Genomic DNA, 24,759 nt, shown 5'->3' on the forward strand with positions numbered 1-24,759 from the left:
ATGCTCATTAGTCTCCGCCCTAGATTGATGAGCAACATGTTCGCTAAATAAAAGCATAGATAATCTACCATAAATTTAAAAATGAATGCATATTTAAAACATGGTAAATGCTTAGAATTTTCATTATATATTGAATATCAGTACATTATGATATGAAATAAGGCAACATTTTTCATCCCTATGGTGGAAAATAAGCTCGGGGGAAGCAGCTAAGAGCCATTGACTGTTTTATGATTGAGAATGTTGTTGTAATCAATGCTTGACTGGCTACAATGGCTGCTAAAATGGCAACAATGAACATTGACTAATACATAGGCTGTGGTATTGCTTTGTAAAATGTAGAGCCTATGTCCCCTGTGTTGTTTATCAAATAAGTCGTTTGTCTCGTATATGTGATAAGCAGAGATGGGTAAACCAACACACAGAAAGCAAGCTGCAACAAACAACCCGAATTTCTCATTATGGTACTAAAACTTAAGGAGGATGAAGCATGTAGGTATGATGAAATACTAATAATTATGTCCTTGTCAGACATATAGCTTGGACCTGGATTGATTTCCTGTTGAAATGGCCCAAGTCTGCAAACATGGCATCGACACCTGGATCCAGTCAGAACAAAGCACTGATGTTAGTGTTTCTATTTGTATAGCTTTAACATAAATAATTGGGATAAAGTTCTGAATTTTCTTTGAGAAAATCATTGGTATGGATTTATCAATTTAGAAAATAGTTCCAAGTATACTATATGATAAAATGAGACACATATCATCATGCGAATAATCAATACCTGTTATACATAAGACTACACCTCCAAGCATCACCCATCCTTATTAGTGATATTCATGAAAGTAATAGTATATATAATATGGGTTGAATGCCTTGAATGCTCCAGGATAATATTTCACAATATTATACTGTCCTATCATGATGTTGGTCACGAACCAGGCAATCATTATGGGTGAGAACATGAAGCTAACTTTACTTGTACCAAGTACCTACACTCTAGATGAAACACCAATGTATTCAAAATGCTTCTCTGAGTATGATGATGGTGTCCGAGCTGTTTTAAATAGGTGAAATTCTGATAAGATGAATGGCACTGAGTGCTATGAATTAGATGAATGGCATTGTGTGCTATAAATTTCACCTGTTTAAAATAGCTCAAACACCATCATCATAGTCAGAGAAGCATTTTGAATATAATGGTGTTTCATCTAGAGTGTAGGTACTGGGTAAATAAGCAAAGAGAGTTTGGTTATGCTCTCAAAGATTATCCCAAAGAAGAACAAGGAAGTAGCCATGATATAGGTGTTCTGAATTCTACATATTGCAGGTTTGTTCAGGTGGATCCTAATATTTATATTCGTCGCTTGCTGGAGTGCGGAAATAGCAGAGCCCTAGCAGAGGGCAAGACGATTCATGGCCATATGGTTAAAACCGACTTTGAGCCAAGCATCTATTTGTGGAATTGTATGATTGACATGTATGTGAAGTGTGGGAGAATTAAGGATGCATGCCAAGCATTTGACACAATACCTAAACGAGATGCCTGTTCATGGACTACGGTTCTTACAGGTTATGCAAAATGTGGGTATGTGGAAAATGCACAGTCTCTGTTTGAAAAAATGCATGAACGTAGCATAGTTTCTTGGAACGCAATGATTGTGGCATTGATCCAGGTGGATATTGGTGGCCACCTGCCAAGTCCACCTGGACCCCCACCATTGTCTTTCTCAGCATTTTCAGTTTCCTTAATTGTAGCACAACTTACTATTTTTAGCAGTTTTTCGGGTCCTGAACTTCCGGAGCCGTTTTGAGGCCCTAAACGACGTTTTTTGGGGAATCCGGGGGCAACACGAGTCCATGGAATGGACTGGTGTTGCATGTTCCAACAATGATAGTGCTCGGATAGATCTTTCTAATGAGCTATTGTACGCGTCAAACGGAGATCATATGCCAAAGTTACGACCCCAAGAAGTTGATGTACCAACTTACCCCCAAACGGGGCCCACAGTTTGGCGTTTCATCTCCTAGGGTTAGGTTTTGGAATGTTAAGGGTTTTTCCATTGTTTCTCAACAATAAATAGGCCTTCGAGCCTCATTGTAACACAGTTCAGAGGCATGTAGCCATCACATCTCTTCTCAGAGATAAGCTACCATCGCCCTAGCTAGTTTATTTCCAGTTCTGTTTGTAAGCATATTTCAGTATTTTCCATTAATGAAATGAAGTATTATTTCCGCTGCATCTTTGTGTATATGGTTATCTCTGTAATTTGTTGCGTTCCTGTTTAAATCCGGATCAGTGGTATTAGAGCGGTCTGCTTTTTCTCTGTTTTTCTTTGCATGTCCCTAACAAGGTCGGGATATAAGGAGTTAGGGCTTGAACTGGTTGAACCTTTGCAAGACCAGCCTCGCAAATCCCGACGGCCTCCCATGGCGGACGAGAAGAAAGACGAGGGGGCAGGAGATCCCATCAAAATCTTGCTCGAAGAAGCGCTCGAGCGACAACGGAACGCGATGATGGACAGCTTTGCGCAGATCCTTTAGCGGCTACCCAGAAGCAGCGCATCGGCTTCCAGCAGCTCCTCTGGAAATGCCACACCCTTTAAGGTACAAGTTAATTTTGAAATCCCCATATTCGAGGGTCAGATAGACGCCGATGCCGTAGATAAATGGTTAAATCTGCTAGAGGGTTATTTTTCTGTTCATGAATTTTCGAGTCGGGAAAAGATTGTTTTTGCTCTTCTCAAAGCAGCCCCCCACGTCAAGGACTGGTGGGAAACCTACTGTGAGCAGAAGGATGAAAGTATTGGCTCACTATTTTCAGCCGCACCCACCTGGGATTCATTCCGGGATGCCATCAAGGAGCAGTACTACCCTGTCGGAAGCTATGAGGATGAATACATAAAGTGGACCACGCTGCGGCAGGGAAGGGACCAAGACGTGCCGGAGTTCACCAATCTTTTCCATACCCTTCGCACAAAGTTGGGTATCAAGGATTCAGAGCAACATTTGATACTCAAATACCGTGGCTGCCTGCACAAGTACATCCAGGAAGAAATACAGTTCCTAAACATCCCCTCGCTCGGCGCAGCATACCGGTATGCCGTCAAGGTCGAGCAGAAGTTTAAACAAAAGAAGCGAGACTTTGGATCTGCGAATCCAAAGCAGGGGAAAGGTGCCCCTAAACCACAGAACAAAGGACAAAGCCAAGGCGGGACAGCCCAAGACAACCAGCCGAAGCTGCAAGCAAAGAGCAACGCCGCGAAGCCGAGAAAGGACACTGGAAAATGGTGCGAGTTCCATAAGAGCTCCACTCACAACACAAGTGAGTGTCGGGCCAAGCAGTCACTGGTGGCTGAGCTAAAGGTTTCAGAATCAGATGCATGTTCCGACTCTGAGTCAGAACCCGATAAGGGGTATGAAAAAGGGAAGCATATCATTGATGCGGATCCTAGCGCCACTGTTGCTACCGCAAAGATCCAAAAAATGAACCTGAAGATCCAGAGGAGGAGGAGCGTCTCTTCCACTCCCAGATGTGGGTAAAGGGCTCCCCGATACAGTTCATTGTTGATAGCGGGAGTCAAAAGAACCTCATTTCGGCAGAGGTCGTGAAGCGGTTGGGCTTACCGACCACAGCACATCCACAACCATACACCATTAGGTGGCTTCACCAAGGGCGAGATCTTCGCGTGAGCCAGCAGTGTCGCCTTCCATACAACATCAAGCCCTTCACGGATGAGGTATTGTGTGACATTGCTCCCCTTGAAGTTTGTGATGTATTACTAGGACAACCATACTTGTGGAAGCGACATGCTGTGTATGAATCAAGGCCCCGTGCTGTTATTATTACATTGGGAAATAAGTTGTTCAGGATACCAGAGGTAGCACCACCTGCCGCCATCTCTTTGATTACTGCAAAACAATGCAGTAAGATCATTTCCAAAACCAGGAAATTTGTTTTCCTGATGATACGCCCTCAAGGGAAGAAGAAGACAGTGGCCGCGGCCTCCAAACGGGGTCCCTCTGCACGGCAGCTACAGATGGACAAGATTGTGGAGGAGTACGAAGACATCTTCACCTCCCTGGCAGGGGTTCCTCTGCACTGTCAAGTCAAGCACTCCATCGATCTGACCCCAGGTGCGCCGCTACCCAATGGACCAATTTATCGGCGCTCCGTTCTGGAGAACAATGAAATCAAGAGGCAGATTCAGGAGCTCCTGCAGAAAGGTCACATCCGTCCGAGTTCTTCGCCCTGTGGGAGCCCGATAGTGTTGGTACAGAAGAAGGATGGGACGTGGAGACTCTGTATTGACTATCGGGCGCTGAACAAGATCACTGTTCGTAATAGGTACCCGATCCCGCGGATTGATGACCTCCTAGACCAACTAAAGGGGGCGAAATATTTCAGCAAGATCGATCTGAAGTCAGGATATCACCAGGTACCAATTGAACCCTCAGATGTGTGGAAGACTTCCTTCAAATCCAAGGAGGGCCTCTTCGAATGGTTGGTCATGCCTTTCGGATTGACGAATGCTCCTGCAACCTTTATGAGGCTAATGGATGACATCTTGCGGCCATTCACCAACTCCTTTGTAGTAGTATACTTGGATGACATTCTGATCTTCAGCCAGAGTTGGGAAGAGCACCTCCACCACATCCGACAGGTTCTCCAAACACTGCGGCAACACAAGCTATGTGCCAATTTGGAGAAATGCACTTTTGGCATGACCGAGGTTCAGTATCTGGGATACATCATTGATGAACAGGGGGTGCATGTCGATCCAGCCAAGGTCCAAGTCATTCGGGATTGGCCCTCTCCAACCACTCTAACAGAGCTCCGCAGCTTTCTAGGTCTTGCCAACTTCTACCGCAGGTTTGTGTTGGGATTTTCTCATATTTCTTGGCCCTTGAGTCAAGTCACCAAGGGCGGGGCGAAAGCAAAATTCTTTTGGTCTGAATCTCAACAGAAGGCATTCAGGGAGTTGAAGGATCGCCTCTGCACGGCACCAGTGCTCGCGTTACCAGATTTACAACAACCATTTGAGGTCGAGACAGATGCCTCTGACTATGCTATTGGGGCAGTCCTTACTCAACATGGACATCCAGTGGCATATCACAGTGAAACACTTTCAGACACAGTCCGGAAGTACCCCACTTATGATAAAGAGATGTATTCCATTGTACAGGCCTGCCGACAATGGAAGCATTACATTTTGGGGAAGGAAACGGTCATCCACACAGACCACCGACCTCTGCAGTTCATACAGACCCAAGGGAAATTGCAGAATGATCGCCATCAGAAGTGGTCTACATACCTGCAACAGTTTCACTTGAATATCAAGTATAAAAAGGGCAGCACCAATAATGTTGCAGATTGCCTCAGTCGACCACCGATCATGGCGCTAACCACCGTGCTCAACTCTTGCGGGCACGAGACTTCTGATTGGCCACTTCTCTACAAAAGCGACCCAGAATTCGGCCACACATACCAGACACTCTTGGAGGGTCGGCAGGTTGCAGATTTTCACCTCCAGGATGCCCTATTATGCCACCTCGGTCACCTTTGTGTTCCTTCAAGCGAGCGTGCCAAGATGATTTGGGAAGCACACTACAGTCGGGCTGCTGGGCATTTCGGGGTCGAGAAAACAGTGGCAGTACTGCAAAACTATTTCTATTGGCCGAATCTTCGACAGGATGTTGGGAAGTACATCCGATCATGTACTGCCTGTGCCATTGCCAAACCGACCATTAAGAAGCAAGGCCTCTATACCCCGTTGCCTACCCCTAGTCGACCTTGGGAATCCATCTCCATGGATTACATGTCAGGCCTTCCTTCCACTAAGCATGGAAATGACTGTGTTTTTGTGGTCGTCGACAGGTTCTCAAAGATGGCCATTATGATGGCCTGCAAGAAGAATATCACAGCAGAAGCCACTGCTAAACTCTTCTTTGAAAGAGTGTGGGTGCACTTTGGGATCCCACAGTCTATCATCTCAGATCGGGACAGCCGGTTTCTCAGCACCTTTGGGTCCAGTCTCTGGTCAATGCTGGACACCAAACTCATGAAGTCCACAGCCTTCCATCCTCAAACTGATGGCCAGACAGAGGTTGTCAATAGGATGATTGTGCACATTCTGCGCATGTATAACTCAAAGCATCCACGCACATGGGACGAGAGCCTCCCCTACGTTCAGCACAGCTACAATCGAGCTCTTCACAGCTCCACTGGCCATAGCCCTTTTCAGGTGGGTTTGGGATTCCAGCCACTATGCCCCATTGATGTGGCCATGCCACTTGCAGCTACTCACATGAATTCAGCTCATGTCCAGTCCGAAACAGATAAGGCCACCAGCTTCATTGAGCGCATCCAACATATTCGCCAGCAGGTCCATGACATTCTTGAGAAATCAAATGCCAAGTACAAGCAGCGACATGATCAACATCGGGTGCCACACAAGTTTCAGGTGGGCGAAAAAGTCTGGTTGCATTTGCAAAAGGAACGCCTTACTGGAGCCTATCGGAAATTGAGACCACTCCGATATGGTCCTTACCCCATTACTAAGGCTATGGGAGACAATGCATTTGAGCTCAGCATTCCCCCATTCCTTGGCTTGCACCCAGTATTCAATGTGGACCGCCTTCGGCCATACTTTCCACCATTGCTAGACACATCCGACATTGCAGAACAGCTCAAACCCACAGAATTAAATCCAGATTGCATGGAACAAGCTGCAACTGATCGGATCATGGACACACAGATCAAGAACACTCGCCAACAGAATATCCAACTGTATCGAGTTGTCAAAGCGGACCAACTCCTTCAGCAGGGCAAGTGGCTCACCAGGGAACAAGTTCAGCAGAAGTTTCCTCATCTCATGGAGGAGCTCAACGCAATGGGGACCATTGCTTCCTAAGGGGGGAGAAATGATCCAGGTGGATATTGGTGGCCACCTGCCAAGTCCACCTGGACCCCCACCATTGTCTTTCTCAGCATATTCAGTTTCCTTAATTGTAGCACAACTTACTATTTTTAGCAGTTTTTCGGGTCCTGAACTTCCGGAGCCGTTTTGAGGCCCTAAACGACGTTTTTTGGGGAATCTAGGGGCAACACGAGTCCATGGAATGGACTGGTGTTGCCCGTTCCAACAATGATAGTGCTCGGATAGATCTTTCTAATGAGCTATTGTACGCGTCAAACGGAGATCATATGCCAAAGTTACGACCCCAAGAAGTTGATGTACCAACTTACCCCCAAACGGGGCCCACAGTTTGGCGTTTCATCTCCTAGGGTTAGGTTTTGGAATGTTAAGGGTTTTTCCATTGTTTCTCAACAATAAATAGGCCTTCGAGCCTCATTGTAACACAGTTCAGAGGCATGTAGCCATCACATCTCTTCTCAGAGATAAGCTACCATCGCCCTAGCTAGTTTATTTCCAGTTCTGTTTGTAAGCATATTTCAGTATTTTCCATTAATGAAATGAAGTATTATTTCCGCTGCATCTTTGTGTATATGGTTATCTCTGTAATTTGTTGCGTTCCTGTTTAAATCCGGATCAGGCATATGCCCGATGTGGTGATCAGGTTGAAGCCATGGATTTATATGGCCAGATGCAATGGATGGCCATGAAACCTAATGAGTTCACCTTAGCCAGTGTTGTAAGTGCATGCATGGTGGATTTAGGATATGGGAGGAAAATTCATGGACCGGTTGTTAAGCTTGGATTTGAGTCAAATGTATTTGTTGGGATTGCTCTTGTTGATATGTATGTCAAATGTGGGAGAGTAGCTGGTGCACGCCAAATGTTTTATTTAATGCCAGTTCGAAATATTGTTTCTTGGACTGCCATGGTTGCAGGATATGCCCAAAATGGGCAAGTGGACGAGGCCACAAGGTTTTTTAATCAAATTCACCAGACCGATATGAAGCCAAATGAGTTGACATTTGTCAGTGTCGTCAATGCGTGTGTTATTCACATTGATTTGTAGTTTGGCATACAGGTCCATGCGTACATTATCAGAAGTGGATTCCAGTCCCAAGTTTCCGTGTGCAATGGTATTGTTACAATGTATGCCAAAACTCAAACCATAGAAAATGAACTATGTGTGCTTGATAAAATGCAGGAACGAGACTTAATCTCATGGAATGCAATTATTGCAGGATATGCACATAATGGCCATTATCAGGAGGCCTTCAAGCTTAGTTTCCAAATGAAACAGACAGGTGTGAAACTGAATCAATTCACTTATGCAAGCATTCTCAGTGTAAGTTACAGCTTACCTGCTTTTGAAGAAGGTAAACAACTTCACAGCCACATTATCCAGACTGGTTTTGACTCAAATATGTTCGTTGGAAGTGCTCTTGTAGACATGTATGCTAAATCTGGCAGCCTACAATATGCCCGTCAAGTGTTAGACAAAATGCCTCAACAAGATGTGATCTCCTGTAATGCAATGATTGAAAGGTATTTGCAGCATGGGCATAGTGAAGAGGCTCTAAAACTCTTTTGTCAAATGCAACACACTGGTTTGAAGCCAAATGAGACAACTTTTGCTAGCATTGTTAGTGTGTGTGCCAACTTAGCAGTTCTTGAGCATGGAAGACACATCCATGCCCACATTTTTTGTATGGGGTTTGAGTCACCCATGTCTGTGGTCAACGCCCTGGTTACTATGTATGCCAAATGTGGAGGCATAAAAGATGCACGGAAAGTTTTCAAGAAGATGATTGAGTGTGATGTTGTCTCATGGAATGCAATGATTGTTGGTCATGCTCAGCATGGGGATGGGGTGGAAACCTTGAGACTTTTTGAGCAAATGCTACTGACAAGCATTAGGCAAGATGCCATAACCTTCCTTGGTGTTCTCTCTGCTTGCAGCCATACAGGTCTAGTAGATCGAGGACATTACTACTGTCATTCCATGAGGCATGAACATAACATCACACCAAGAATGGATCATCATGCCTGCATGATTGACCTTCTTGGTCGTGTTGGTCATCTATACGAGGCAGAAGATTTCATCAATAAGATGCCATTTGAACCTGATGTCAGTATTTGGGTGGCACTGCTCAGTGCTTGCAGAGTTCACGGCAATATAGATATAGGAAAGTGTGTCACACAATTGCTTTTCGATTTGGAGCCACAAAATACTTTTGCATATGTGCTGCTTTCAAATATCTATTTTGCAGCTGGTAGGTGGGATGACGCAGCCAAGGTTAGAAAAATGATGAAGGACAAAGACGCAAAAAAGAAGCTAGGGTTCCGCTGGATTGAGGTCAAGAATAGAGTACATGCATTCATGTCAGAAGATAGAACACACCCACAAATAGAAGAAGTTCATACAATGTTGAATACATTGGCCGGGAAAAATCAAGGAGGCAAGTTATGTACCGAACACAAACTTTGTCCTCCATGATATGGAGGATGAACATAAGGAACATGTCCTCTACCATCACAGTGAGAAGCTCGCCATTGCATTTGGGCTTATGAGCACACCTCCTGGGGCCCCTATTCGAATAATAAAGAACCTTCATGTATGTAGTGACTGTCACAATGCTGTCAAGTTTATTTCTAAGATTTTTGGACGTGAAATTGTAGTAAGGGACATTATACGTTTTCACCATTTTAGGATGGAACGTGCTCTTGTCAGGATTATTGGTAATACAAGATGAAGTTTGAGCACTATTTGGGAGTGGCTTGAATGATTCTCTATGTTATCCTCTATTGGTCTAGAAGTCGCCTCTTGTGACACGCGGAAATAAGGAGAAACATGTTGAGGATATGTCAGTTGTCTCGTAGCTTCTTCATGTGGAGCAGGCTCACCTCTGGTAAGTTTCATACAATATTTTGTATTGCTTTGATAGCATGAATGGATGCATTAAAAGTTTAGTATGTTAAGCTTGATTATTGACAAGACGGTTCTGATCTTGTTGCATGACACATAAGACACTTTCTTTTATAGTACTCATTTTTAACATTTTTTACTGTCTTTATAGCTGCACTAGTTTGGCAAATTGTAAAAATTTCCCTTTGGAGAAATGTTAGGAACATCACTTTCTAAAGAGAACAAAAGCATGGGTGAGAAGCAACATTACAAAACATATGTTTTTTCACAATTCTGCTTTTTATATGTTGAAGTGCTAATTCGGTCATTTATCATTATTGAGTTGCTTAGAAGGAGGGATGCAATCGATCTTTCTTGATCAGGAAACCAACTTGAACTTTTGAATGGAAGGGAACAAATGGCATGTTGATTAATGTCAAACATTGAGGAATCCCAACTTTGGAATGGCACAACATTGTTTATGTAAGCCCCCATCATTGTAAGTCAGGTTTATACTAATTTTATATTATTTCAGAATAAAGTTTTAATTTAATTTAATTATAATTTTAAGCTAGTAAAACATCAAGTACCCTAGAATGTTTCCCACTGCTAGACGGTTTTTTGTTGAAATTGCTTTACAGACCCCAGAAATGCTTTGCAGCTAGGCCTTCCAATTGATATCATTTTTTTGCAATTACAGATGTCAAGTTTCTATTCTAGAGTGATGGAGATGCAGCGTTGCGTGTTGGTGGGAACAGAAAACAGATAGAAAATATCAAAAAATTGAAAATAAATATTGTGCACAGGAGCTCCACAATATTTCAGAACTGTGAATAATGGATAGCCTTGTGTGATAATGCCTCGCATGCATAAAAGGCAAAGAAATAAGTTATTTAACCTGAATTTTAAAACCCTCCAACTCATAATATAGAGGATCCTTTATTTTTTAAAAGCAGAGGAATATCAATGCATGTATGGTATCTGCAACTTTGAATAAAAGGCATGGTTTGACCACTGAAAAAAACCTTGTGTTCTTTAAAATATTATCCATACAGTTTTTGTCTCCATGGACAAAAATAGTGCTTTCAACAAGTCAGCCAACCAGCTACCCTTGCAAAGGACAGAGGAGGTTCAAACATATCCAGAAAGAGCCGATCTAATTTTCTCAACCAATCTCTCATGCAATCCAAATTGACATGATTTGCCAAGAAGACAAGGCTCCCAAGGAGTCAATCATGCAGCTTGTTGGACTTATTTATATACTAGATCTTTATTACACACCACCTTACATAAACTATTTTCCACAATGATAATTTGAAAGTTTTAAGTAGGGAGTCAAGATGGCTTTACAAATATGGCACTGTTTAGGCCTGACACCTGGTTAACTTAAAATATATACCCTTTAACGGGGAATATAAACGGCACACAGATAAGGCATGCAGCAGCAATGGTGGGTACAACAACTCCCTGATCAAAAGCCTTTTTAATACCCCCTGTCCTGGTGACGTGATGATAGATCAAGTATGCAGAAGCCGCTATGGAAATGACTATTCCAGCTTGGGTTCCTCTGCAAATCAACAACATCCCATAAACAACCATCCACATTTCCAAACACCAATTCAATCATTTGTTAAGGAAAACAACAACTTGCCTCAGGTTCATGGCTTGATAAGGAGCAATAATCACCAGTAACACAAATAAAAATGGCAGTTCCAATTCCCCTGTTCCCAACAAATTAAGTTTTTCAAACACTACAGTTCTGTCATGCAATTCAACTCAATATACTGTGCAGAAAAGAACGACCAAGTAAAATAGGATGGCATTTGAGTTCTTGTGACTCACCAGGAATGTAGTAAAATAGTCTAACAAGGAAGACCAAAAAGGCAGTCCACAAACCATAATCACCTCTGTAATAATGTAGACAAACAAATCCAAATGTGGGGTGAAGTTTAAACTCTCAGTTCACTTCACTGGAATTTGTCTAATTTTGCAACTGGGAAGAACCTGGTCACCCGATCTGAGAAATGACATCTCCAGGTGCCTCTAGGGCCAACAATGGAACAAGGAAAGATTTGTCGATGGATGTGTGCTTTGATAACATCAAAACCCTGCAACAACATAATTGAATCATTTTTTGCCTCAACAACTACTTGAGTCCCAAAAATAAAAGTTGAATTATGACTCAAAAAAGCCTAATGCCTTTTTTAAAGTACTGACCTTTGGAAACAGGCAAAAGCAAAAGCAAATAAAACTTGAGACATTTGTGTATAAAGATCTAAAGCTGAAATAAAAATTAAACTATGAACCCCAAGGGAGCCTTTGAGGTATTCCATTTTCTGAGAGGAATATATTGACAATTGGAAACAATCAGAAAGCAAAAGCTAAAAAGCTCAACGGATTGCTGTAGTAGAAAAATCTAGTAAATTGAGGTTGCCTATCCCAAATTAGTTAGCATTCTGAAGGAGCCCCTTGTCTCAACAGTAGGCTTGAGAGAGATTTTCCTTAACAAAGTTATCCTTAGCAGAGTTTTGAAGTTGAGAGAGATTGTCCTTAACAAAGTTATCCTTAGTAGAGTTTTGAGCTGATCTTTAGAGGGGGGGGATTGTATAGCTGGAAAACCAATCCGAGATGCTCTAAGAGAGATTGTCATTAACAAATTTATCCTTGGCAGAGTTTTATGCTGATCTTTAGAGAGGGGATTGTATAGCTGTAAAACCAATCCAGGATGCTCTAAGAAAGGCTTATCTAATCATTGTTTTACACAAATTCTGCACAAAAAGAAATATGACCGAGAAAGCAAACATACTTACTTAACCGATCAACCATTAAGTTAGTAGGAGACACCACTTCATTGACAATACCACTCTGTTATCCAGTAAGAAACACCACTACATTATAACTAAACTTTAAACTGTATCCTATCTCAGTAAAAACTAATAATAAATATTTGTTTTTGAAAATTAAACATTACATAATTACATTGTTCAATAATTCAATAAGCTTTTTATATTGTAAAGTCCTACCTCAGTAAAAACTAATAATAATCCAATTACTATAAGAAAATAGATCCTTATATCATAAACAAATTATCTTTATACCAATTCAATATTTAACTTCACCATAATATTATATATAAACTTAATATATGTTCTTTCTCAATAAAGAAATAAAAAATTACTTGTTTTATATGGAAAATCATTTAGAATTGAAGTCACAGAGGCTTAGAAACAAAAATGGGATATTGCCTAAAACAGCCTGCATATCTTGACAATTATGAGTTATATAATCCATGGTATTATCTTGTTTTAAGAAGACAGAAGTCTCAGAAACAAAAATGGGATATTGCCTAAAACAGCCTGCATATCTCGACTTATTGCGAGTTGTATAATCCGTGGTATTATCTTGTTTTAAGAAGACAGAAGGTGTACTGGAGCAACAATATCATATAATGGATTGAAAATAGAATGTGTTGCAATCAGATCGAATAATGGATTGAAAATATCAAAATTAGCAGAATGAAAGTAGATTCTGTATCCAGTAAAAAATTTGGCATCAAAATAGAAAGGATGCCAGATTAAGCGACATAAAAAAATGACAGAAAACAGATAGAAAATATCAAAAAATTGAAAATAAATATTGTGCACAGGAGCTCCACAATATTTCAGAACTGTGAATAATGGATAACTTTGTGTGATCATGCCTCACATGCATAAAAGGCAAAGAAATAAGTTATTTAACCTGAATTTTAAAACCCTCCAACTCAGTATACTCTCATACTATAGAGGATCCTTTATTTTTTAAATCAGAGGAATATCATTGCATGTATGGTATCTGCAACTTTGAATAAAAGGCATGGTTTGACCACTGAAAAGAACCTTGCGTTCTTTAAAATATTATTCATACAGTTTTTGTCTCCATGGACAAAAATAGTGCTTTCAACAAGTCAGCCAACCAGCTACCCTTGCAAAGGACAAAGGAGGTTCAAACATATCCAGAAAGAGCCGATCTAATTTTCTCAACCAATCTCTCATGCAATCCAAATTGACATGATTTGCAAAGAAGACAAAGCTCCCAAGGAGTCAATCATGCAGCTTGTTGGACTTATTTATATACTAGATCTTTATTACACACCACCTTGCATGTACTATTTTCCACAATAATAATTTGAAAATTTTAAGTAGGGAGTCAAGATGGCTTTACAAATATGGCACTGTTTAGGCCTGACACCTGGTTAAATTAAAATATATACCCTTTAACGGGGAATAGGAATGGCACACAGATAAGGCACGCAGCAGCAATGGTGGGTACAACAACTCCCTGATCAAAAGCCTTTTTAATACCCCCTGTCCTGGTGACGTGTTGATAGATCAAGTATGCAGAAGCCGCTATGGAAATGACCATTCCAGCTTGGGTTCCTTTGCAAATAAACAACATCCCATAAACTACCATCCACATTTCCAAACACCAATTCAATCATTTGTTAAGGAAAACAACAACTTGCATCAGGTTCATGGCTTGATAAGGAGCAATAATCACCAGTAACACAAATAAAAATGGCAGTTCCAATTCCCCTGTTCCCAACAAATTAAGTTTGTCAAACACTATAGTTCTATCATGCAATTCAACTCAATATACTGTGCAGGAAAGAACGACCAAGTAAGTAAAATAGGATGGCATTTGAGTTCTTGTGACTCACCAGGAATGTAGTAAAATAGTCTAACAAGGAAGACCAAAGAGGCAGTCCACAAACCATAATCACCTCTGTAATAATGTAGACAAACAAATCCAAATGTGGGGTGAAGTTTAAACTCTCAGTTCACTTCACTGGAATTTGTCCAATTTTGCAACTGGGAAGAACCTGGTCACCTGATCCAAGAAATGACATCTCCAGGTGCCTCTAGGGCCAACAGTGGAACGAGGAAAGATTTGTCGATGGCTGTGTACTTTGATAACATCAAAACCCTGCAACACCATAATTGAATCATTTTTTGCCTCAACAACTATTTGAGTCCCAAAAATAAAAGTTGAATTAGAGTACTGACCTTTGGAAACGGGCAAAAGCAAAAGCAAATAAAACGTGAGACATTTGTGTATAAAGATCTAAAGCTGAAATAAAAATTAAATTATGAACCCCAAGAGAGCCTTTGAGGTATTCCATTTTCTGAGAGGAATATATTGACAATTGGAAACAGCCAGAAAGCAAAAGCTAAAAAGCTCAACAGATTGTTGTAGTAGAAAAATCTAATAAATTGAGGTTGCCTATCCCAAATTAGTTAGCATTTTGAAGGAGCCCCTTGTCTCAATAGTAGGCTTGAGAGAGATTGTCCTTAACAAAGTTATCCTTAGCAGAGTTTTGAACTTGAGAGAGATTGTCCTTAACAAAGTTATCCTTAGAAGAGTTTTGAGCTGTTCTTTAGAGAAGGGGGGATTGTATAGCTGGAAAACCAATCCGAGATGCTCTAAGAGAGATTGTCATTAACAAATTTATCCTTGGCAGAGTTTTGAGCTGATCTTTAGAGAGGGGATTGTATAGCTGTAAAACCAATTCAGGATGTGGAGCAACAATATCATATAATGGATTGAAAATAGAATGTGTTGTAATCGGATCGAATAACGGATTCAAAATATCAAAATTATCAGAATGAAAGTAGAAATCGCTCACCGGCCCACCATAAAATCATTTTCTCTTTGAGTAGCAACCACATCTGTGGATTTATTGGTAAGAGGTATCATCCAATGTACCAAAATTACTAATGCAATCCAGCCCTTTTGCTTTTCCTGCATTCATCGAGAAATTTATAAAATCTCATAGAGTGAATGGAGATGAACATAGATCAGAGAGGAAAAGAACCCGATAGGTTTTCCTGTACAACTCCACAGCAGCTATATGTGATAGCAAAACATGGTGACCAACAATATATGGCTCAACAGTTGAGTTTCCAGCAGTACAATTTCCAAATGGTTGGGAACATCTTTAATGTGGGAAAACGCCGTCTCCTGCAGTGCCAAAAACATTGGGCTCATTGAAAGTGGACCAATATTTCACTCGATCACCAAACTCTCTGAAACACACATCTGCATAACCTTTAAAATCCTCCCTGCATAAGATCGAAGTAGATTAGAGAACTCTGCTTCTCTAACCATAAGGTTATTAATGCACCATAAATTGATGCTTTGACTTGTGTTTCAACCCACATGGGAAGAAAAACAAGAACAGGAGATGACATAAGATGTTTACACAATCTGTGGATTCAAGAAACATCCATAGGAATCTTACAGAGCTCGGGGCAGATCAAAGTGGTATAATGTCACATGTGGTTGAATGCCTGAGACATGCATTGTGAAATGATTAACAGTTTTAAGGATGATAGTCACAGGAATAAAAACAAAGTAGAGAGACAGGTTTGTCAATAAATACTACCATGGGACAAAAGCTCATTTATGAGGTTATTATACTACTCAACGTCTTTTGGGTTGATGGGTCCTTTGCCATCTGCATCAATATATGTGAAATAGTTATTTCCTACCATCATTGTCCATTGAGTGTTTACTAAATTCTCAGGATTAAACATGTGCTCAGAGCTCAAACAGAAATATACCAGGAATAAGCCTGGGCCATGAGATCGAAAATCTATAGGCATCTACTCCCATCGCAGATATTAGATCAATAACCTCCTTCAAAACCCACATGAAATTTTGCATCAGGTTGATACCCAAATCATCTAGGAGTTTAACTATTGATACATTAGTATGAAAACAACAATAATGGGGTTGGACATGCACATAAATCTTGAGGATGGCTTACAAGTAGCCACTGCATATAGGTTGTCCTAGTGACATTTATTGTTCTTAGATTTGCAGATAATAATACCTTGTAATGATGGTATTGATCAACAACGACATCTCCATTACGTCCATCCACAGTAATTCCTGACAATACAGTTAAAACAAACAACAGCTCACTTCCAGCCTTGGCCTTGAAAGTCGCAAAGTAAAGTAAGGAACTGGGTAGAATGCAAATGAAGGGATGAATGAAGATATGTGATGAAACAGACCTTCCCTGTGAGTGAAAGTGTCAAAGATGCTTCGCTTCCGGCCATCTTCTGCTGTAGCTCCTTCATACTGCAGAAAACCAAATGTTATTTTGCAAAGAAACATGCTGGACAGTATTCCATATGGGCACAAACTGGAATTGAGTTTGCCATGGCAGAATTAGCACTACCGAGCAGTTTCGAAGTCCTGGAGACAAAAAGAGTTCAAAGGGCATGAGGAGGGGTTCGTAAGGAGAGAGGTGACCACCTAGAGAAACAGAGTGTGAATACTATGTTGCCTTGGGGAAGGTTATCTGGGGCTGCCTTGGGGAAGGTTATCTGGAGCTGGCTTGGTGCCAGTGGAAACCTCCCTGCCAGAGAGAAAATCTGACTTTTCCAGGCTGGACTACGGTTTTGGGCCCTGAGAAGTAATCTGTGAGAGTTTACTCTCAACAACTGGAACAGAAGGAGGAAGCTCGGGGGGAACTTGGACGTGATGGCCATTGCCAGTTCCATAGGTTGGGAGGTGTGGTCCTGTCCCAAATTCACTTCCTTGGAAAACTGTGAACGCATCAGATAAGTAATTATGTTTATGATATGCTTCTGAGAATCCAACAGATAAGAATAAGTAATTCCGTTTAGGTTATGCTTCTGAGAATGCATCAGATAAGAAAAAGTAGTTTTGTTTATGTTATGAGAATGCATTAGATAAGCCAAATAATACTGCTTATGATATGTTGCTGAGAGCGCAATAGATAAGTAAAGAATGCAGCTTAAGTAAGAAAAGACCGCTTTTGTTATGTACCTATGAATTAAACATGTAACTGGGACAACAAGTGGTATATGTAAGACTTACACAGTACTTATTTGAGTATGCATTCTTGGACAAATAAATTCTGCAATAGATAAGTAAAGAATACAGCTTAAGTAAGAAAAGACTGCTTTTATTATGTACCTATGAATTAAACATGTATCTGGGACAAGAAGTGGTATATGTAAGAATTACACAGTACTTATTTGAGTATGCATTCTTGGACAAATAAATTGTACAAATTGATAGAGCATACTGTGAGATATACCTGTCTAATAGGATTGAAATGGTAATGTTATTCAACCCATAATCAACAGAGACACTGTGACTGATAAACTAAAGTAAAGGGAGTAAATGAACCATGTTCATAGTGCCAATACACTGGTCTGAGGGTAAGTGAGGTATTAAAATACCTATCCTCCAGCCAGGGTAACCTGTTCAGGTAGATTGACCCTCTTGGGGAAGAAACCCCAATTTCAAAGAAAGAGCTCCATTGGGGAAACTGGGAAATCTCCGCTGTAGAAATGATATACAGCGAGCAAATGCAAATAACAGTATTCCTCAAAACGATAAGAATGAAACCCATAACCCTGTTTATTTATAGAATGAACTGTAAAGAGAGATATCAGCAATCTTATTCATTAACTGGAAATGAGTAAACCTGTGAAACACCGAGGAGATGTAACAGCATGACTACCCCATTTCTTCCAGACATAAATACATTTTTTTTAAAAGACTAATACAATCGCTGAAAGGGCGAAAAGGCATAGAGCTGAATGAATATTATTACTATGCTGGGAGTGATCTTGAGGGAGTATTCTGTTTGAGTTTGTTTTGATCACACAGATGGAGAATGAACGGGAGCCATCATGGAGTATGGTGGGAAGAAATGGCATGCAGTTCTCGAGTCTATTTGTGTTCTTCCAATAAAAACAAGCCTAGATCCATCCCAAGCAGCTGAGTTACACATGGGAAAATTTATATTGCCAATCAATAAGCTTAAATCAATAAATGACAGTTGAAACATGTGGCAGCCAAAAATAAATACGTCCACACTATCTACTACCGGTCTTCTTTTATATCTTTGTGCTTAGCATTAGTTTACACAAAATGCAAGATTCGACTATCTCTTGTGCCAAAATGCCAGCAGCAAGGATCTTACATCCTTTGTTCTAATATATGTTCTGTCTTCTCCTATTGTGAGAACAAACTTATTCTAACTTGTGTTGCATTGTATTTACTGTAGCATCCTTTCCCCATTTGCAAGCTATCTGTGCATCTTTAAACTCTCCTACCAAAGCAAGATTGGTTTCTTGCTAACTGCTAGTTTGTTGGCTTCATCTATCTGAACCCCAATCAAGGGATAAAACAAATTGCAGTGTAACTTCTTTTTAATCAATGGATAGAACTTCTTTTCATGTTTTCAATCAAATCTTTTTGGAAGAAACTGTGTTGGGCGTGGGAAATGTTTGTTGTTTTGAGGGATGCTCTACCTATGAAGATAGCGTTGTTTGTTCCTGATGGTGGGCGGACTGTCCTCAGAAAATTTCCACACACAACACAATTTCTTTTAGAAGCATTTTATCCACAACATCAGTTCAAACTGTGGAAATTTTCATTCCCAAACTTCTTTTCATTTAAAAGATTCAAGGTTAAGATATATTTGCTCTTTGGTTTCCCACACAAACATAATTTCTTCTAAAAACATTTGATCGGCAACATGAGTTCAAACTGTGAAAACATTTTCATATAAAGATGAAAAGATTCAAGGTATATTTACTCTTTTGAGATTATGCACATTCATTCTTTTCCATCATAATTCAATGATGATATTACACAACGTGACATACCCATCTTTCACTGAAATGAAACATCTTCGATTGTTTATCTTGGTGCAATACTCAAGCATTTTACAGGGTTTCATATAGTGAATGATAAGGCTATGAGACTGCCCTTAACAAAATTAACACCAAGGTATCTTTCTGCACAGGATTTCCGAGAACAGTAGTCGAGACTGTCATTTCTCGTTTGTGAAAAACTGGACGCGGGTTCACATAGAAGACTGTGAGAAGACACTGAAAATGCCTTTGTTATTCTTTGAATTTGGAATCCCTAAAAGGGATGGAGGATACAGGGAGAGTTTCATGGAGGTTGTGTACGAGAGTGTGCTAAGGTCTTCAAGAATGGGCGGAGAAGCAGGAGGGAACCTGGTATGGCAGCTATTGTCTCCAGAGGACAAAGATCATATGGGAGATGGGTTTGAGATCGTGTTTTCTCAAGACCAGTCATATGAACGAGTCTTAGGCCTGATGGTCTATGCATTGTGAGGTTTAACAATAGGATGTTCTATGAGAAGGCAATCAGTGCTTGAAGAGATGGTACAGATTACAATAGGATTCAACTTGTTGTGCAGTATTTTCAATGTGTGACTGGCTTCACACAACCTGAGATAATAAAAGACTTGAAGAAGCCAGTGAAAACAGATTCTCCATTTGGTTGGCCTTCGGTGTTTCTGAGAATGGGGAGTGACCCTTTTAATGCAGTTATTGCTCATAGAAATTTTAAGCCCATTTGAATATGCGGCATAGTGCTCAGGAAGTCTATTAAATAAGGTCTCTGAGGATTTCACTAGAATTGGGCTTCTTTGATTTCACTGGAATTGGGCTTCTTTGCTTAGGTAAGGGCCTAGTCTGAATATCTGCCAACTAATCATAAAAGAGAGAGATATACCCGATGAGTGCATGGTCAAGATTCCAATTTAATTTGTAGAATTTATCCTGGTATTTATTCTTCTTCATTAATGGGGGTTGTAGAGTAGCCTGTTGAAATATTGTAATCATGTTTTGCTAATGGGTTTCAGTAAGAGCACAAAGTCCAGTGGGATGTGACTTGTAAGCCAAATGAAAAACTCTATTGTTCGATACCAGAATTAACAGTACGGATGAACACTTAAAGGTCACGGTACGGATGGTAGAGTGCTATTAGGCATGTTAATTTTAAGCATGCCTTTCTTTCATTTTTGGAAAATGTATCTTATAGTTCATCAACAAAGAATACATCAAGAATTATATATTATGGAGCTAATGCTTGAGATGACAGGTTACTCGTTGCGGCATAGTGCTCAGGAAGTCTATTAAATAAGGTCTCTGAGGATTTCACTAGAGTTGGGCTTCTTTGGTTTCACTGGAATTGGGCTTCTTTGCTTAGGTAAGGGCCTAGTCTGAATATCTGCCAACTAATCATAAAAGAGAGAGATATACCCGATGAGTGCATGGTCAAGATTCCAATTTAATTTGTAGAATTTATCCTGGTATTTATTCTTCTTCATTAATGGGGGTTGTAGAGTAGCCTGTTGAAATATTGTAATCATGTTTTGCTAATGGGTTTCAGTAAGAGCACAAAGTCCAGTGGGATGTGACTTGTAAGCCAAATGAAAAACTCTATTGTTCGATACCAGAATTAACAGTACGGATGAACACTTAAAGGTCACGGTACGGATGGTAGAGTGCTATTAGGCATGTTAATTTTAAGCATGCCTTTCTTTCATTTTTGGAAAATGTATCTTATAGTTCATCAACAAAGAATACATCAAGAATTATATATTATGGAGCTAATGCTTGAGATGACAGGTTACTCGTACCTACATAGACAAAGAGTAATAGTCTATCAGTTCTGACACCAATTGCAAGAAAATATTTGTCTGCATATTTCCTGAAAATGCTATTCTTGAATGAAATCTGGACAACCAATTATGAAACCTGATCTTAAAGTTGTGGGTTCTCCCAAACTAAATGTATTAGTTGCTGAGACTATCATTTCTCATTTGTGAGAAACTGGATGCGGGTTCACATCGAAGACTGAGAAGACACTGAAAATGCCTCTGTTATTCTCTGAATTTTGAATCCCTAAAAGAGATGGAGGATAGAGGGAGAGTTTCATGGAGGTTGTGTATGACAGTGTGCTAAGGTGAGGGAAGAGGAATAACCAAACATGTTCCACAGTAATAAAGCCTACATAGCTTCAAAGGAAATCGTAAGACAAGCCTTAGGCTGAGCTCGCCAACCTGAGTGAGAGAAGTTGTTCCTGCACTTCCGGAGTTCTTGATAGCCGATAACACCAACCCCACTTGGAGTTTGTTGGGGTTTGTTGCTGGCCTGCAAAAACAACCCATGAAAACAAGTAAAACCCTGGTTTCAAATTAAACATTATAACTCAGAAGGTAAGAGCTTCCAGGGTGAGATTACCCGAGTTCTGCCGTGATGAAATAACGGGGAAGAAACAATGTTCAGTGATACCAGGCCAGAGCCCTGGAAACAAGTTCTGTGGATCCTGTGGAGGATAGCTGAAGCAAGCAAGAACAGTTCTCATTCATATCATTGCTCTGTGAAATAACTTTGTTCGCTTCAGCTTCCCAGCGCATCCAAACCCCGCGACGGTTTCGATGACGTGAGCAACCATTTAACTACCTTCTCTTAATCGAACGACTAACAATACTATAATCGTCTAACACATGATCTGACGGCGCACAGGAATGACAGGTAGATTTTAGGGAAGTTTATTTCAGAGGGAAACGTCTTACGGCGTAAATATAGAATTTAAAGCCACGTCATTCTGGAAGTGATTCATCGGTGCGATATTATAGTGTGTGATTTAGAAGTTCCAAGAGTTGCGATTAACGATCTAACATATGACAAGATATGAAAATTACTATGATAGTTAATTAAAATACCCATGTGTCACCACGAGACTACATGTAATATTTTATGCCTTAATAAGGGAGTGGGGTGCATCAACGGGAAAAGTGCAGGACATGTAATAGTTTTTTTTTGCAAGTTTCAAAATCATATAACCATTTTCATGTTTAAAAAAAACCATGAATTCTCTACACACGATGCAAAAAGGAATTCCATTACTATAGAAATCATTACATCCAACTGAGCAGAATCCAAGTAACTAAGAAAAAATAATTTAATTACTAGATTTTGAATTTTTAGGCTGTCTAGAAAGACCAAAAACCTTTAATCACCGATTCTTCCAAAATTTTATAGATTATTATGAGGTCTTATTTTCACAACTAAACAATTTTTTTACTTCAACAATATGTAAGAAAGAAATTTTTATTTATCATTTACAAGCAATAACTTTGGAACCTGGAACTAAAGAACTTGATGACTTAATACCAAATTGTATAGGAATTATCATATCAAAAACAAAACAAATTAGAATGTGATATAATAAGAATTCCGTCTAACACTATATAACAAATTTAGCAGATTAAGTCAATCATTAAAATCAATAGTACACATTCAATAAAAATCTGATATGCAAAACTATTGTCGAATGTTTATATTTATATTGGTAAACTACATAACATTAGATATAATGTAAAAGTTGAAAGCAAAAGCTGAAAAATTAAGGTCTAATTAATATTATTGGTCAATGCAATAGTAATTAGAGTAATAAGGTTGCATACAAAATGTTATGACAATTATTCAAATCATTGTTCAACGGACCTGGAACTTATGATCAATGGAATAACATTGTGACCAATACAAAATTTTACCAAAAACATTATCCAAGAATTATTCTCACCATTGCTTGATAGATTTAGAAGATGAAAAATACAACAAACTATACTCGAATGGAGTAATCAAACAACAAAACAATGGATTAAGATTGCCATCAAAAGAATGGAACTAATCATCTTCCAAACTAATCATCTTGATGACTTTCATTAATAATCTAACATGTACAAGAAGTAATTTCCATACACAAATTCTAAACATGTGAAATGGAAACCAAACAATAATTTTCATACATATAGCTTCTAAACATGTTGTGGGGGAAATAAAATAAAATACAAGCAATATAACAGACATTTCTTCTAACATCATATAACAAATTTAGTAAATTAAGTCAAATTATAACCCATCAATTTTTCTATCTACTTGTCCATAGAACACAAATAATTTAATAACTCCAATAACATTATGAATTAATAAACATAGAATTAGAAACTTATCTAATTATGATATCCATTATTAGAAGCAACCATCAAACTAAGCAATTTTTGTAGATGGTTTCCTTGTACAACTGCATCACCTTGCCACACTATGATACCAAGAAATAGTGAAATTTGGGTCCATTTTCTATCCACTAATAAAATGATACAGAGTAACCAATAGATGCACATTACCAAAAAAATCCATCTAGATTTAAATCCCAATCATGATAACAATCATTAAAATCAATACTACACATGGAACACAAATATAATATGCAAAACTATTGTTGAATGTTTATATTCATATTTATCTACAACAAAACATTAGATATAATGTATGAGCTGAAATCGAAACCTGGAAAATTCATTATCAATTGATATGCAAGACAAAGACATAACATTCAGTACGATACAATATTTCATACAAAATTTTGTCGAAATTCTTCATAGAATTGCTTAAGAGACTCAGAATTTATGACCAATGAGATATGATTTAGACCAATACAAGATTTCATAGAAAACATTGTCTCATAATTCTTCTCAATAATGCTTAATAGGGTCAGAATATATAAAACATAATAGATTATACTCGAACAAAGTAAACTAACAACAAAACAACATAGAAATATTGCTACCAAAGTACTAGAAATTGAAAAGAAGATTTTGGGCCCATGATTTAGATATTAAATGATGTCCATTTTTTTGATGCTGACAATAATTTTTGGTGCCTAAAGCACTAAGAAAAATTCAGATACTTAATTGAAAAGGAAAATTCATTCATCCCAAGAGGGACTGAGATTGGGATTCTGTGAGCCATAATGTAAATAAGGTACCTGGAATGAAAACAACAAACTACAATCAACAATGGTCTTAAATCATGCATAACACAATGGAAAAGTTGAATGATCAAAGACTTGAAAGAATTGCTCAAGTCATTAACATAACTGGTTGACAGTCAACTTGGATTAATGATTTCTTGGAGGAATTTTTTTAGGCAATTTTGAATGTAATCTTTCATTGGAGGAGTCACAATGTCCATTTTGACACATTGGTTAAATACATCCTCCTCAATTTCTTAATCTTCCTCC

General features: G+C 39.3%; 1 protein-coding gene and 1 pseudogene across 15 annotated transcripts; one reads left to right on the plus strand and one right to left on the minus strand.

Annotated features, from left to right (window-relative positions):
- Positions 1–9,663, plus strand: part of LOC149263439 (putative pentatricopeptide repeat-containing protein At3g13770, mitochondrial) — a 36,475-nt pseudogene extending 26,812 nt beyond the window's left edge.
- A 1,113-nt stretch (positions 9,664–10,776) lies between these two features.
- Positions 10,777–22,251, minus strand: LOC149263440 (cold-regulated 413 inner membrane protein 2, chloroplastic-like). Of its 15 annotated transcripts, none has more exons than XR_016259267.1 (11): positions 21,912–22,251; positions 21,731–21,821; positions 17,713–17,752; positions 16,881–16,947; positions 16,697–16,755; positions 16,425–16,500; positions 16,247–16,318; positions 16,103–16,151; positions 14,585–15,923; positions 11,668–11,933; positions 11,472–11,546 (listed from the first exon to the last, which is right to left on the minus strand). XR_016259267.1 is itself a non-coding variant. In XM_089426289.1 (9 exons), exons 1-9 carry the CDS (start codon positions 22,033–22,035, stop codon positions 11,212–11,214), a joined length of 954 nt encoding a protein of 317 aa, XP_089282415.1. In that variant the 5' UTR covers positions 22,036–22,251; the 3' UTR covers positions 10,777–11,211. The 15 variants fall into 15 exon arrangements, 5 of the variants coding, with proteins under 5 accessions (XP_089282415.1, XP_089282420.1, XP_089282423.1 ...); XR_016259266.1 differs by having other exon boundaries at positions 16,064–16,151; XR_016259268.1 differs by lacking the exon at positions 16,103–16,151.
- Positions 22,252–24,759: the final 2,508 nt, after the last annotated feature.

The sequence above is a fragment of the Pinus tabuliformis genome, chromosome 6, assembly GCF_031772625.1.
Source record: "Pinus tabuliformis cultivar Carrire ecotype Pingquan chromosome 6, CPIR1, whole genome shotgun sequence".
NCBI classification, from domain to species: Eukaryota; Viridiplantae; Streptophyta; class Pinopsida; order Pinales; family Pinaceae; genus Pinus; species Pinus tabuliformis.

Coding starts and splice junctions, on each gene's coding strand:
- LOC149263440 (XM_089426289.1), bottom strand. CDS start 22,035: ATGAGAACTGTTCTTGCTTGCTTCAGCTATCCTCCACAGGATCCACAG. Junction 14,587..14,691: donor GATGTCATTTCTTGGATCAG/GTGACCAGGTTC, acceptor ACATTATTACAG/AGGTGATTATGGTTTGTGGA. Junction 11,733..11,837: donor GATGTCATTTCTCAGATCGG/GTGACCAGGTTC, acceptor ACATTATTACAG/AGGTGATTATGGTTTGTGGA.